The following is a 13005-nucleotide window of genomic DNA, read 5'->3' as shown; positions in this document are numbered from 1 at the left end:
CACACAAATAGTGTTGTGCCATAAATATGTTTTGGTTCAAAAGGCACATGGATACATAAATTCACCAAGTACTGCTAGTACTTATGAGTTATTCTCGTACCATCAATGCATGGGAATTTCTACTTCCTTATAGCCTCACCAACACTTAGGATTATTGAACTTTCTGACTTTGACTCTTCCAATGGGTGTAAAATGGTAGCTCACTGATGTTTTAATATGTGATTTCCGAATTCAATGAGTTTAAGAATTTCTTCAAACTTTTTTCTAGCTATTAATGCTTCTGCTTCAAGATGCTTATTCATTATTTTTGCCCATTTTCATTATAATTCCTATACTTTTCTTGGTGAATTATAGACATTAATGAAATATTGTTTGCTTGCTACAATTATCTTTTCCTGGTCTCTCATCTTTCCTTTGAATTTTTTCATAGTATTTTTTATGAAATTAAATCCTAAATTTTGTTGTAGTGAAATCTAACAATTTTCTTGCCTTAGGGTTTGTATATTGGGGAGTCACATTTCAAAAGGGTTCCCATATTCCTAATTTATAAAAGTATTCCCCTAAATTTTATCCTACCAGCTATACAGCTTTACCTAGTTCTTTAAGTCATCACAAGTTTATCTTTATGTGTGGCTCAAGAGAGAGAGATATTCAGTGTTATTTTTCTCCAGAAAATTAAGTAGCTTTCCCAGCATCATAGCACAAATGAGAGGTCTTTATTCCATTGATTTGTGGTGTCATCTTTATCGTATTTAAAGTTTTTATATAACATGGGCCATTTTCGTTCTTATTCTGTTCCACAGTTTATTTGTTCTCATACCAGTGACATTGCATATGTTAATGTCTCATACAGTAGCTCTTCCTCACCCACCCAACACTTTCACCTTCACTCTTCCTTTATTCTTTTCTTCCTACATTGATTTAGCTATCAATGCATGGATCTTTATACTCACATATGAATTTGATTGTATGGATTCTATATATTAATTGGAGAAACTCTGACATCAAATATTTGTGAACATGGAATATTTTTCCATTTATTTAAAATTTCCTTTATAGATACTACACACACACACACACACACACACACACACACACACACACATATAATATGTATATACACACACAAAATGTTACCATGTACAATTGCAAATATATATGTACCCATATATATCCAAACATACATACATGGACATGTACTTATTTGTAATTTAACATGGTGTTATTTTCTTTTATATTTTCTAGTTGGTTATTGTTGGTTTAGAGGAATGCTGTTGATTTTTTAAAGTTTACTTTTTATCCAGCAACTTTTCTTATTTTTCTAATAACTTGTTGATTTTGTTAGGTTTTCTATGTAGAAATATGTGCACATATGGAGAGTTTTATCTCTTCACTTCCAAACCTTACACATCTTAGGTTTTAAAAATTTTCTTACAGCATCAGCTTGGACCTCCAAAACTGTGTTAAACTATTTGGTGATAGTGAGTATTCTTGTTCTTCTCTAATTTTAATGGAAACCATGTAAAAATTTTCCATTAAATATGATGCTTGCTATAGATTTTTAGTATGAGTTTTCATCTAGTTTCTGAGTTTTTAATAATAGAATCAGTATTCAACTATCAATATATTTTTCTTCATCTAGGAAAATATTTACATATAATCTTCCAACTCAGTACTTTTAGTGTAGTGGAAAAAAGTGATAGTTTTTTTCTACATTGAACTGCTTGCATATCTAAGAAAAACCATACTTAATCACAATATATTTTTATATATGATTTGATTTAGATAATAATTTATTTAAAATTATTATATCTATGTTGATAAGTAAAACGTACCTTTTATTTTCTATTCTTTTTTGTTTGTTTTTTTTGGAATCTTTCTAGGCCCACAAAATAAATTAATAAATTTTCTATTTTTAAACTTCTGGAACAACTTGCATTAAATATCTGTTTGTTGAAAGTTTTATGAATTCACCTGTAAAACTATTTGTACTTTGGGCTTATTTGGTCAGTGATACTTGGTTATTATTTTCATTTATTTAATGTTAGTGTCTATTCACATTTTCCATATCTGCTTACACCAGTTGTATACTTGTTAGTGTATGGTGTTTATAATATTCTTTTATCATTCTGATATTCTCTGATATATATATATATATATCAGAGAATATATATATATATATATATATATATTTCTTTTTTAAAGAACCAGTTTTTGGCTTTGATAATCTTTATTTCATCTATTTCTGCTCTTTATTTTATTTATTTAAAAATTTTTTTCCTTTTGGGCTTGCTCTGTTTTTCTTTATTCAACTATTTGAGTTTAACACTTAGATAATTTGCTCATTTTGATTAATGTAAATAAAATCATACATTTCCTTGCAAGTATTGCTTTAGTTATATCTGAACTAGTATTTTCCATGAAGCTTACTTCTAACTCTTTTGTAATATCTTTTATGTTTGCTCCACTACACAAAAATTTATTTATGTGTTATATAATTTCCATATCTATGAGAAATTTCTGTAGGTATCCTTTATTATTGTTATTTCATTTTCACGTTCAGAGAATATAATCTGACAGATGTGGGGTTTGGGGGGAAATATTGAGGCTTTCTTTGGGGCATAATGCATGTTCAATTTTTGAGTGTTTCATGTGTTTCTGAAAAGAAAGTGTAACTTCTGCATTTTGGGTATACAGTTTCCATATTTCTTGGATTGAAGTTAATCACTGTGTTATCTAAATTTTGTAGATCTATGCTTGTTTTTGGTCGGCTTAATTCAACAGTTTTTTGAAGATGGGTGTTAAAATCTTTTAAAATTGCTGATGTATTTCTTCCTATAATTCTGTCAGTTTTTTAATTTATATATTTGGAGGCTATATTGTAGGATGTAAATGTGTCTTTATCATTATACTTCTATTATTAGCAGCACTTAATTTTCTTCTTTATCTTTTAGTCATTTCTTTCAGGCAATTCTATTTTGTCTCTTATTAAAATTGCAGTACTGGCTTTCTTTTGGTTCACTGCTTCCTGTTACACCTTTTTCCTTCCCTTTCTTTTCAATCTTCAATCTTCTATTTCACTTTATAGACAATATGCTAGATCTGATTTTGTAATTTCAGATTGGTGAGTTTAACCCACTTATATTTATTGTAATTAATGTGATAGGGCTCTTTTGCCACTTTATTTCATATATTCTATTTATTTGACTTTTTGCTTCTGTTTTTGCTTTCCATTGTATTTATTGGATTTTCTTCTGCTGCTTTAAAAGTCAAATCTTTCCAATGGCTAGCCTGATTATTGAAATTCTTAGCTACATTTCTGTTTTACTTATCAATTTCAAAACTTTTCAGTAATAATATCTACTTTCTATTAAGATGAATACTTAATCATGCTCTCATATCTCTTCATATCTTTACTCTCTTCCTCCAGCTCTTGCCAAGATCACATTGTTGGATTTAACACCTGAATTTTTATGGATATACTTATGCTTTTCTCTATTTTTGTGGAATCTTCCTGGATCTCCTACCGTGATGGTAGAAGGATGCAACATCTATGCTACTCTGCCAGTTTTTAAGAACTATTTTAATTTCTCTCAGCATTTTCCCATAATTTGAATTTTAATTTTTCTTTCTTATTTCTGGATTCTAGAATTAATGTTGTTATCAGTGTCAAATAGTGACAGCATTTGGAGAACAGTTTAAACTGTTTACAATTTCTTAGTTATAAGGATTTCATACTTTTGTGAGATCATAAGGTGGTATATTAGAAATAGAGGAGGAAGAAAAATTCTTCAGTGAAATTTAAATGCCCTATTTTCTGTATTAAATGGTAACTATGGGAGCAAGAGGGTCATGCTAGGTCTCCTGGCTTTTCTTACTTCCTTCTCAGTAAAATCCTTGATGCTGTCTAAATAACCTACGTGTTAGATAGATAATGACCAGATCAACTGTATTTCAGTCTATGACGCTGAAGAGTTATTTGAATTGGTAAAATACTTATGCCAAGAAAATGCCAATAATACGATGTTTTTGCTAAAAATGTACTACGTCCTTTTGTGAAGAAAGCTGCTTTCATTTTCTCAGCTTTGAGTTAATCAAAGAAGGGAAGGGAATACAGAGGAACTCTCCAAGTGAATTCTTGGAGCAGGTAGCCATGCTGCTGATGAAGTGAGTGGAGCACAAAAAGTGCCATTGGGGAATTATAGTCTTCATTTCTACTCATAGGAATTTCAGGCAACAGTGAAAACATCAGGGAATTTCCGGAGAGAATGGAGGAATCTATGCCACTCTTGAAAAGATACCAAGTCACTTAAAATATGTTTGCTTTGGATTTTTTTCATCACTTTCCTTTGAAAATTTTTATTCTGGCTTTCTTTTCTCCTTACATTTATTTTTTTAAATTCTTGGCTTTTCTGTATTTTGTTAATAGAAATAATTTAAATACACCTAGGGTTGTACTGTTCTTGTTTTAGGCTAAAGTTTTAACCATCAGAATCAAGAAATACTATTCAAGAAGAGGATACTGGGGTAGAAATCAACTGATATGAAACATTTTCTTCCTTGATAACTTTATGATAGAAATGAATGAGCAAAAAGTGATGGATAAAATGCCAAGGACCAGAGGTGGGGCTCCTGTGAAGGTTATGAACTGGATAATCAGGCCTTGGATAACCAAGACCTGAGCAGGCAGGAAAATTTTCTAAGGCTCAGTGTGTTACTAGCACACAAAGAGTTCTTTTAAGAAACTGTGGTAGATTTTAAATGTCTACTTTTTAAATTTATGAATTCATTTATTTTTTAGGTGTATCAAGCCTGAAGAGAAGTCTCTTGGTGTGGGATTACATGCATTTTGCACAAGGGTATTAGGTAAAAATAGTTATTTTTCCCAACATCACATCAGACCACTATTAAATACTAAGTAGATGAAATCACTCCCTCAGAGTAACAGTCTAACAAATATTCCTTCTGCTTGTAAACAGCACTTTGTAATTAGTGTGAGAATGAAGAACAAAAAGAAATAGAGAACTTCTCTTTTTTATTTGAAAAAGACCTATCTGACCTTAATTCTACTTTTCATCAATGCAATTTGAAAAGCAAAGGAACAGGAAATGCTTTGTTAAAGTATAATGTGCATGTGATTGGCCCAAAACATTGCAGAAAAAAATGTAAAGAATCATTAATTCAGTGTTTTTCTCTACTGATGGTTTTTATTTTGCATTTATCCTTCAGATTACTTATTTTTTATAATCTAAAAACTTTACAGTAAAAGTAACTTCCAGTTTCTAAAAGTAAAATTTAAAGCAATAGATGTATATTTTGTTAAACTTTATTTGTTCTACGAATAAAGTTAAAATGTTTCCAAACAAAATATATCTTCTTACCTTGCTAATGGATTCTTCTTTCTCGCTTTTAATTGTAGCTGGAATTCCCGCACCTATATATTTTGGAGCTTTAGTGGACTCCACATGTTTACACTGGGGTACTTTGAAATGCGGTGAGTCAGGGGCATGTAGGATATATGATTCCACCAACTTCAGGTAAAGATAATTTTTTAAATTGCTTTCTAAGCATAGGCAGTGTGTAAAATGGTACCATTCATATCTAACATTTTCTTTGTCAAGGGACTAGATTACTTTTGCCTTTGTTTCCAGAATAGATAGTGGTACTGTATCTCCAATTCTTATTTATATACTAGAATTTTATTTCCTCAGTATTTTCAAAGTACTTGATAAATATAAGCATGGGTGGCTTTCAAAAGCTTGTTCCTTAAATTGGTTGCAATCAATATATTGTTGAAGGTCATGGCTGTACAAAAGCTACCTATCTAAATTATATTACTCTCAAGTATCCCCATTTAATCCTACATCGTTTCAACATCTTACTAGGTTAAATCCTTACTTCCTTTCACTATCCACTTCTGATCTCTAAAATGGTATTTTTTCTCCCTTATTAAATTTCACTGGCACAATATTCTTCATGTCTCTTAAAGCTTTATTTTTTTTTTAATAACAGACCTGATTTTGAACAAACCTCATATGATAATATTAACCTGTTTTTTAACAAAACTCTTCCATTTTTCTCTTTTTATGTTCACATTCTTTTCCATTTAGAGACCTGGATTTTGTTTAAATTTATATTAATTTCTCCTTATGGGGCAGTAAGAAAACTCATTTTCTAAAAATGATTTAGCATTATTTAAAATAGTCTAAGGTCTTCTCTTGATCAGTAAAAGGATATATGTCAAGAACTGTGAAGAGAGCAGACAGAATGTGATTCATGTTTTCATCAGTTCCCCTTTCCCCTAAAGTTCCACAGGGGTAATATGGAGGTGGGCACAGATACATACTGTGCATGCAATGGGTTTGCATCACAATTGAGGAAAGCCAAGGATCCCTAGTGTAGGTTGGCCTCATCCTGCTGCTTTGATTCCTGTTTATAGTAGCTTTGAGTAAATGATATTTCAGACAAAATTATTATATTTGGTACCATCCTCTGTCAGTCAGGTGAATTAGAGTGACCAATGAAGTGTACTCATGAGAAAATTCATCAGAAACTAATACAATGTAGAAACAAGAGTTACATGTTGATGGACAATTCTTCATGGGTTCCTTGAATTTTGGCATATCTTGTCAGCAGAAGCTTTTGTTCTGAACTATCTTTTCAAAGATGTTTGAACAGTAAGTGACCTTGGAAGATAAAAATGGTCTTTTCCTCTGGAGCAGAGTTTTCTGTCCAGGATGATAAAGGTAACATCCCCCTCTGGGGCAAATGTTGGCAGATTTGCTTGCAACCCATTTAAATGATAGGGATTTCCTAAACTCAGGATTGCTTAGCTGTGACCCGAACGCAGTGTGTGCACAACATCCACCTGGGTCTCCTGTGTCCCCACTTCAGGACTTGGGGGGTGAAAACTAACCTGAACATGAAGCTTGTGCTGATTGCTGTAAAAAAGTCCTTTGTCTCTGACCAAGGAGGCTTGTATCTTCTGCCAGTTTCCATGCAGCTATGGCAGGCTAACTTGTTAGCTTAAAATCCAGGTAAGATCTAGGACTCTTTTACAATTCTTGAGAACAAAATACTGATTAACTTAAAAACTGGCCAAAAATGTAAGGATGATCACTTACATTTATTACCATCTAATGAAAAGTGGGGAAAGGATTAAGGAAAATTTGATGGAAGTAAGGCATAGGAAAATAAAAACACACAAAATAATTGAAAATAAAGCCTAAATATACCAGGTTTCACAATAAGTGTAAACCAATTGAACTTGCTTCTTAAAAGATAATGCCTTTCATATTGAAGTTTTCCAAATTCCAGCTACATGTTGTTTACAAGAGAGAGCCTAAAAATATAATGCAAAGAAAGGTTGAAGATAAAGGTCAGAAAATGTATACCAGACAAATATTAAATCAAGCTTCTGTGGTTATATTAATGACTGTAAGACAAAGTAGAATTTAAAGTGAAAAGAATTAATAGAATTAAAGAAGGATATTACTTAATAATAAAAAAAGCACTTCACCAAAAATATATAACAATCATGAATCCATATAAATCTGTCAACATAAACTCAAATATATAAAACAAAAATTCACAAAATTACAAGAAGAAATCTACAATTAGGAAAATTTCAACACACTTCTACAAGTGAATATAAAATACAGATGAAAAATTAGTGAGAATATAGAAGATTGAACCATCCAATTGCGCAAAAATTATCTATTGGTAGATATATCGTGATTTTTTTTTTTTTTTTAATTTGCAGTACGTGGGCCTCTCACTGTTGTGGCCTCTCCCGTTGTGGAGCACAGGCTCCGGACGTGCAGGCTCAGCGGCCATGGCTCACAGGCCCAGCCACTCCGCGGCATGTGGGATCTTCCCGGACCAGGGCACGAACCCGTGTCCCCTGCATCGGCAGGTGGACTCTCAACCACTGCGCCACCAGAGAAGCCCTATCGTGATTTTTTTTAACCCAACTAACAGCAACCATGGGAAAATAATGCAAACCTCATTGTAAAAGAGATTTAAAAAGAAACCCTTTTGCACGTTATTGCTGTGATTCTAAGGAGGGAATAAGATACAGATACACCCAAGAACTAGACCGAGTGATCTACTCCCTCTGTGATTATTCCCAGTATCACTATGAAAAGAACTAGGAAAGGCCTAAGAACCTGGGGGACAGGGAAAAGCAAAGGGAGAATGATCAAATTTGGAGGAGTAAATACAGAGAAATAGAACAGCAAAGAAAACCAAAATAAACAAAGAACAACAACAAAATACTCAAGAAGAGCTTGTAAACTGAAATGTTAAAATACATGAATAAATCCAACAGTAAGAAAGACAAGCACATAAACTACCAATTGAAACATGATTGATTCCAGATTAAATTTAATCTAATATAAGAATCTGACAAAGACTTTAAAATAAGTATGTTTAACCAGCTCGATAGGTTTAAAAATAATAAATTGATGGCATAATACCCATTAAAAAATGAATAAGAAATTATGAAAAAATTCTAGCAGAAATAAGAATATCAAAAAGAACTCTTGGAAATATTAGAGATTAAATGGATAGCAGTGAAATAAAAAGAATTCTAAATACATAATAAATTTCAAGTCAACATAAGATAAGAATTGGTGAAATGGAAGAGAGTACAGAAGAATTTATCTAGAATGTAAATCAATGATTTGAACTGATTCAACAAAAATGAACTACATAAGTAATGTTAAAGACCAATTAGCAATTAAAGGATATATCTCAGAAATTTTCTAGAACAGAGAATAGAGGAAATGGCAGAGATAAATTAAAGAACTAATGGCTTAGAATTCGTTAGAATTTAACAGAGTCATACATTTTCAGATCAAAAGTGCACTTCAAATGCCTAATGGAATAAATTAAATAGACATATCAGAGTGAAATTACAAATGCTCAAGATAAAGAAAAAACATAAACACTACCCAGAGAAATAAACATGTGGCTTATAAAGAAATAACAGTTAGACCAATAGCAGATAGGTCATCAACAACCATGGATCCTAATATCTTTATGGTCCTTATTGCTCTGGGTTTGGGTTGAAACAAAAACACAAACCAGAGAGCAAGAAATTATCAAATGTGACTACATATAAAATTTTTAAAAATGTTTGCAACAGAAAACACCATAGACAGTGAAGAATGATAGAACACAAACTGGAAGCATCTAGAACTCTCATACACTGCTGGCGGTGAATAAAAACTATTGAAAAGAACCTTTGGGCAATATTTACTAAGCTGCATCCTCTAAGATGCTTACACATAGTTTAGAGAAACTCTTGCTCACATGCACAAGGAGACATGGCAACAAAGGTTTGTTGCAGTTTTGTTGATATTTAAAAAATTTTGAACAAAAGCGTCCCACAGGAAAATGGATAATAAGCCGTGGTGTGTTTGCTACCGAACTCAGGTTCGGCTGCTAGCCACTCAAAAGCCAATACACTGAGAGGCAGTGTCAGTAGAAAAGAAAGGTGCTTTAGTCAGAAAAGCTGCCAATCTGGGGAGAAGGTGGACTCGTGTCCAGAGACCAACTCCGAAGATTCTGCTTAGCCATGACAGTTTTTAAAGGAAAAAGTGTTTGGGGGGAGGGGGAGGGTGGGAAGAATCTCAGTGAATCATGGAGGCAGGAGATTGTTCTGCATCATTCCCACCGAGTGCAGACTGGCTGACTCTATCTTCAGATGTTATCTTGCCTGAATGATCTGCCTGCAGGATTGCTAAGCGAGCTGTTGGGAGCAGAGAGCTAACCATTCTTTATCTTTTTAATTCTTCACGCTTACTTCTTTTTAACTAGGAGAAGAATCAACAGGCTACTCAAAGCATGGTGTGCGTTAAAGAAAGCGTTAAGTCAGGAGTTAGTTTCAATTGTTTAGTGATTTCATTCCTATAATTAGGGTTTTAAAGTTAGAGGGGGACAGAAATGGGTAAACAGGAAACGGGCAGAAGAGTTGCTTTCATGTTCATACATCACAGTGTTGTTCAACAGTTAAAAATAAATGATGTAGAACTATATGAATGAGCCTAGTTTTAAAATGGTGGGCTGACAGAAAAACTTTCAAAATAAAACTGTAGTATTATGCCAATTATTTAAAATGTAAAAATATATACAATAATTGTATAAATTACGAATGGATACATGCATACTTTGTAAAGCTATAAAAATAAACTAGGAACAAAATCCATAAAATTCAACATAGTGTTACACCTGGGATGGGTTAGAATGTAGTAGGATCACAGGAATTAAATATTTTCTTTTAACCTGGTTTGAAACAAAAATGGCAAAATTTAATCATTTAAAAAACCTGGATGGTGAGTACAAATATGCTTAACTCTTTTTTTCCTGAATTCTTGAAATGTTTCCTAATAAAAGAAAATTTTAGAAGTAGAACATGAATATAAGAAGCAGAAATTAATAAATAGACTACACACCATAGAGGTAACCCCAAAAAAGCTGTGTTTTCTAAAAGATTGAAATATAATAATAACAATAATCTGGAAAGGCAAATAAAGAAAGAGAAGAGGCATAAATAAACACTATTAGGAACTAAAAAGGAAATGTAAGTACAGATACTTAGGAATTTTATACATAATAATTTGGAAACACGTTAAATAGTTTTCTAGATTAATATGTATTATCAAATTTTACTATAAATATATAGAAAACATGAATATTTTCATAGCCATTTAAAAATTTTGAATCAGTCAAAAATTCTCATCTTCCAAAGACATCAAGTCCAGAAGCTTTTAAGGCAAGTATTACAAACCTTCAATGAACTGATGATTCCTGCATTATACAAGTTATTCCTAGAAACGGAAAAAGAGGGAAAATTTCCCAATTCATTTTACAAAGCTAGTGCAACCTTGATATTGACATTAGACAAGTTCAGTATAATGAAAAAAGTATAAGCTGATTTTACTTGTAAATATACATGCAAAAAATTATCAAATTGAATCCAAAAAGATATAAAAACTAACAGAGTTTGTTATAGAATTATAATAATAATCTTGGATATTCTGCTAATTACGTACAGAAAAATGATTTAGTGATATTTTACAAATTCACAACTAAAACTCTGAGCAAACTCAAAAGAGGAGAAAGAAACTTCCTTAACCTGATTAAGATCATCTAAGAAAACACAGGAGTAAATATTATAATTAGTGGTGATTTTTGGAAGCATTCTTATTAAATATTGAAATAAAACTGCTATCCCTGTCAGTATTAAATTTAAGTTGAGGAGTCTATTCAATGTAAAAAGATAAAATAAAAACAGTAACAAAAGATTAGCAAAGAGGGAAATAAATTTCGATCGTCTGGATAAAAAATCCCAAAACTCATTTTAACAAACATTAGAATTCATAAGTGAGTTCATGAGGTTAATTCATAAGGTTGACGTGCAAAACAATTAGCTGCTGCTCTCCTTATGAGAGTAAAATATTAATAATTAACTATATGCAAAACTATCTTTATAAGTTTTAATATGTTTTAACTTTTTTTGATAGATACATCTACCTTGGATTGCCAGCAGTGCTAAGAGGATCAAGCTATATTCCAGCCTTTTTAATCCTCATTATTTTGAGGAAGTATCGTCTGCCAGAGGAAAATGCCTCTTCAGAAACTATGCTTGAGGCCAAGTTTACAGGGAAGGAAAATGAGGGCAAAGAGACGGACCAAAATTCCAAAGTTTTGAATGATGATGAATTGAAAACTAAACTATAATGCTCTTTTATATCATGCTTCGCAGAATTGGAGAACACACTACAACTTAATTGTTTTTAAAATCAGTAGAGGTACTTACTGCAGGTAATATTTCCTTGTCTTTAAGAACCTCAACATTTTTCTTTACTCAAGGTAAAAAAATGTTCACTGATGGTATTTCTGAAGGAACAATGGCATTTGAGATTTTCCTCAGAGGGACATTTATAAACAACCTTCAAAGTAGGATATTAGAACCAGCTTTATTTTTATGTTAACTTGTTAAAACAGCAATTTCTCTTTTCACTTATGCAAAATAAGGGCATATTTCCCAAATCTTTTCCACATGATGCTAAAAATTTCCTATTATGAAAATCTATTTAATTCCATTGAATTTCTGCTTTGATATCAGGATTATTTCAAGACTGAAATTCTTATCTTCTTATGTGAATATTTAAGTATTTTATTCAAATTTATCACTTCATGTGAAAGAAGAGTAAATCTTTTAAATCTATTTTGGAATTGTTCTTTACCTCTTCCTATTCATTCCAGACATGATTCTTTTAAAATAGATTACTCACTAATATGCCATCACTTGATTTCAGTTCATTCCCTGCTTTTTGACTCATGTCATATATTTGCTCATTTTGTTCAGAGTACTGACAAACTTAATCAGGTAATTAAAAATCATGTAGCAAAGATTGTTGGATTTTTTTTTCAGCAATTCAATGGCAACTGAACTCTCTCTTAAAAACAAATGTCTAAGTCAAAGTGTGAAAGGTCAATATTAGAAAATCACTAGTCCTTTTTTTTTCAGTATTTTTTAATTAATTAATTAATTTATTTTTGGTTGCGTTGGGTCTTTGTTGCTGTGCATGGGATTTCTCTAGTTGCGTCGAGCAGGGGCTACTCTTGGTTGCGGTGCGCGGGCTTCTCATTGCAGTGGCTTCTCTTGCTGCAGAGCATAGGCTCTAGGTGCGTGGGCTTCAGTAATAGTGGCACGTGGGCTCAGTAGTTATGGCTGGCGGGCTCTAAAGCGCAGGCACAGTAGTTGTGGTGCATGGGCTTAGTTGCTCCGCGGCATGTGGGATCTTCCCGGACCAGGGCTCGAACCCGTATCCCTTGCATTGGCAGGCGGATTCTTCCCACCAGGGAAGTCCCGAAAGACACTAGTCCTTAAAGGCTGTTTGTATTGCCAGATGTTATCCAAAAAATCAGTTTCCCAGATTCAGGAGGCCTCCTTAGTCTAATGGTTATGTCACCCAACGTGTCCTAAGTTAGAAC

The 13005-nt window shown here is 32.4% G+C and overlaps 1 protein-coding gene across 1 annotated transcript in view; it reads left to right on the top strand.

Moving 5' to 3' along the window:
* The window catches only part of SLCO1A2 (solute carrier organic anion transporter family member 1A2), a 47855-nt gene extending 35360 nt beyond the window's left edge, over positions 1 to 12495 (top strand). Inside the window, exons 12-14 of the mRNA XM_082666526.1 lie at positions 4802 to 4866; positions 5420 to 5537; positions 11529 to 12495. Of these exons, the coding sequence (XP_082522652.1) occupies positions 4802 to 4866; positions 5420 to 5537; positions 11529 to 11745 (400 nt within the window). The 3' untranslated portion in view covers positions 11746 to 12495. The remainder of the gene's footprint in view (positions 1 to 4801; positions 4867 to 5419; positions 5538 to 11528) is intronic.
* The last annotated feature ends 510 nt before the right edge of the window (positions 12496 to 13005 follow it).

Source organism: Grampus griseus, assembly GCF_964374135.1.
Source record: "Grampus griseus genome assembly, chromosome: 11".
NCBI lineage: Eukaryota > Metazoa > Chordata > Mammalia > Artiodactyla > Delphinidae > Grampus > Grampus griseus.
Note: the sequence above shows the minus strand (reverse complement) of the source record. Positions and strands in the feature narration are given on the sequence as shown.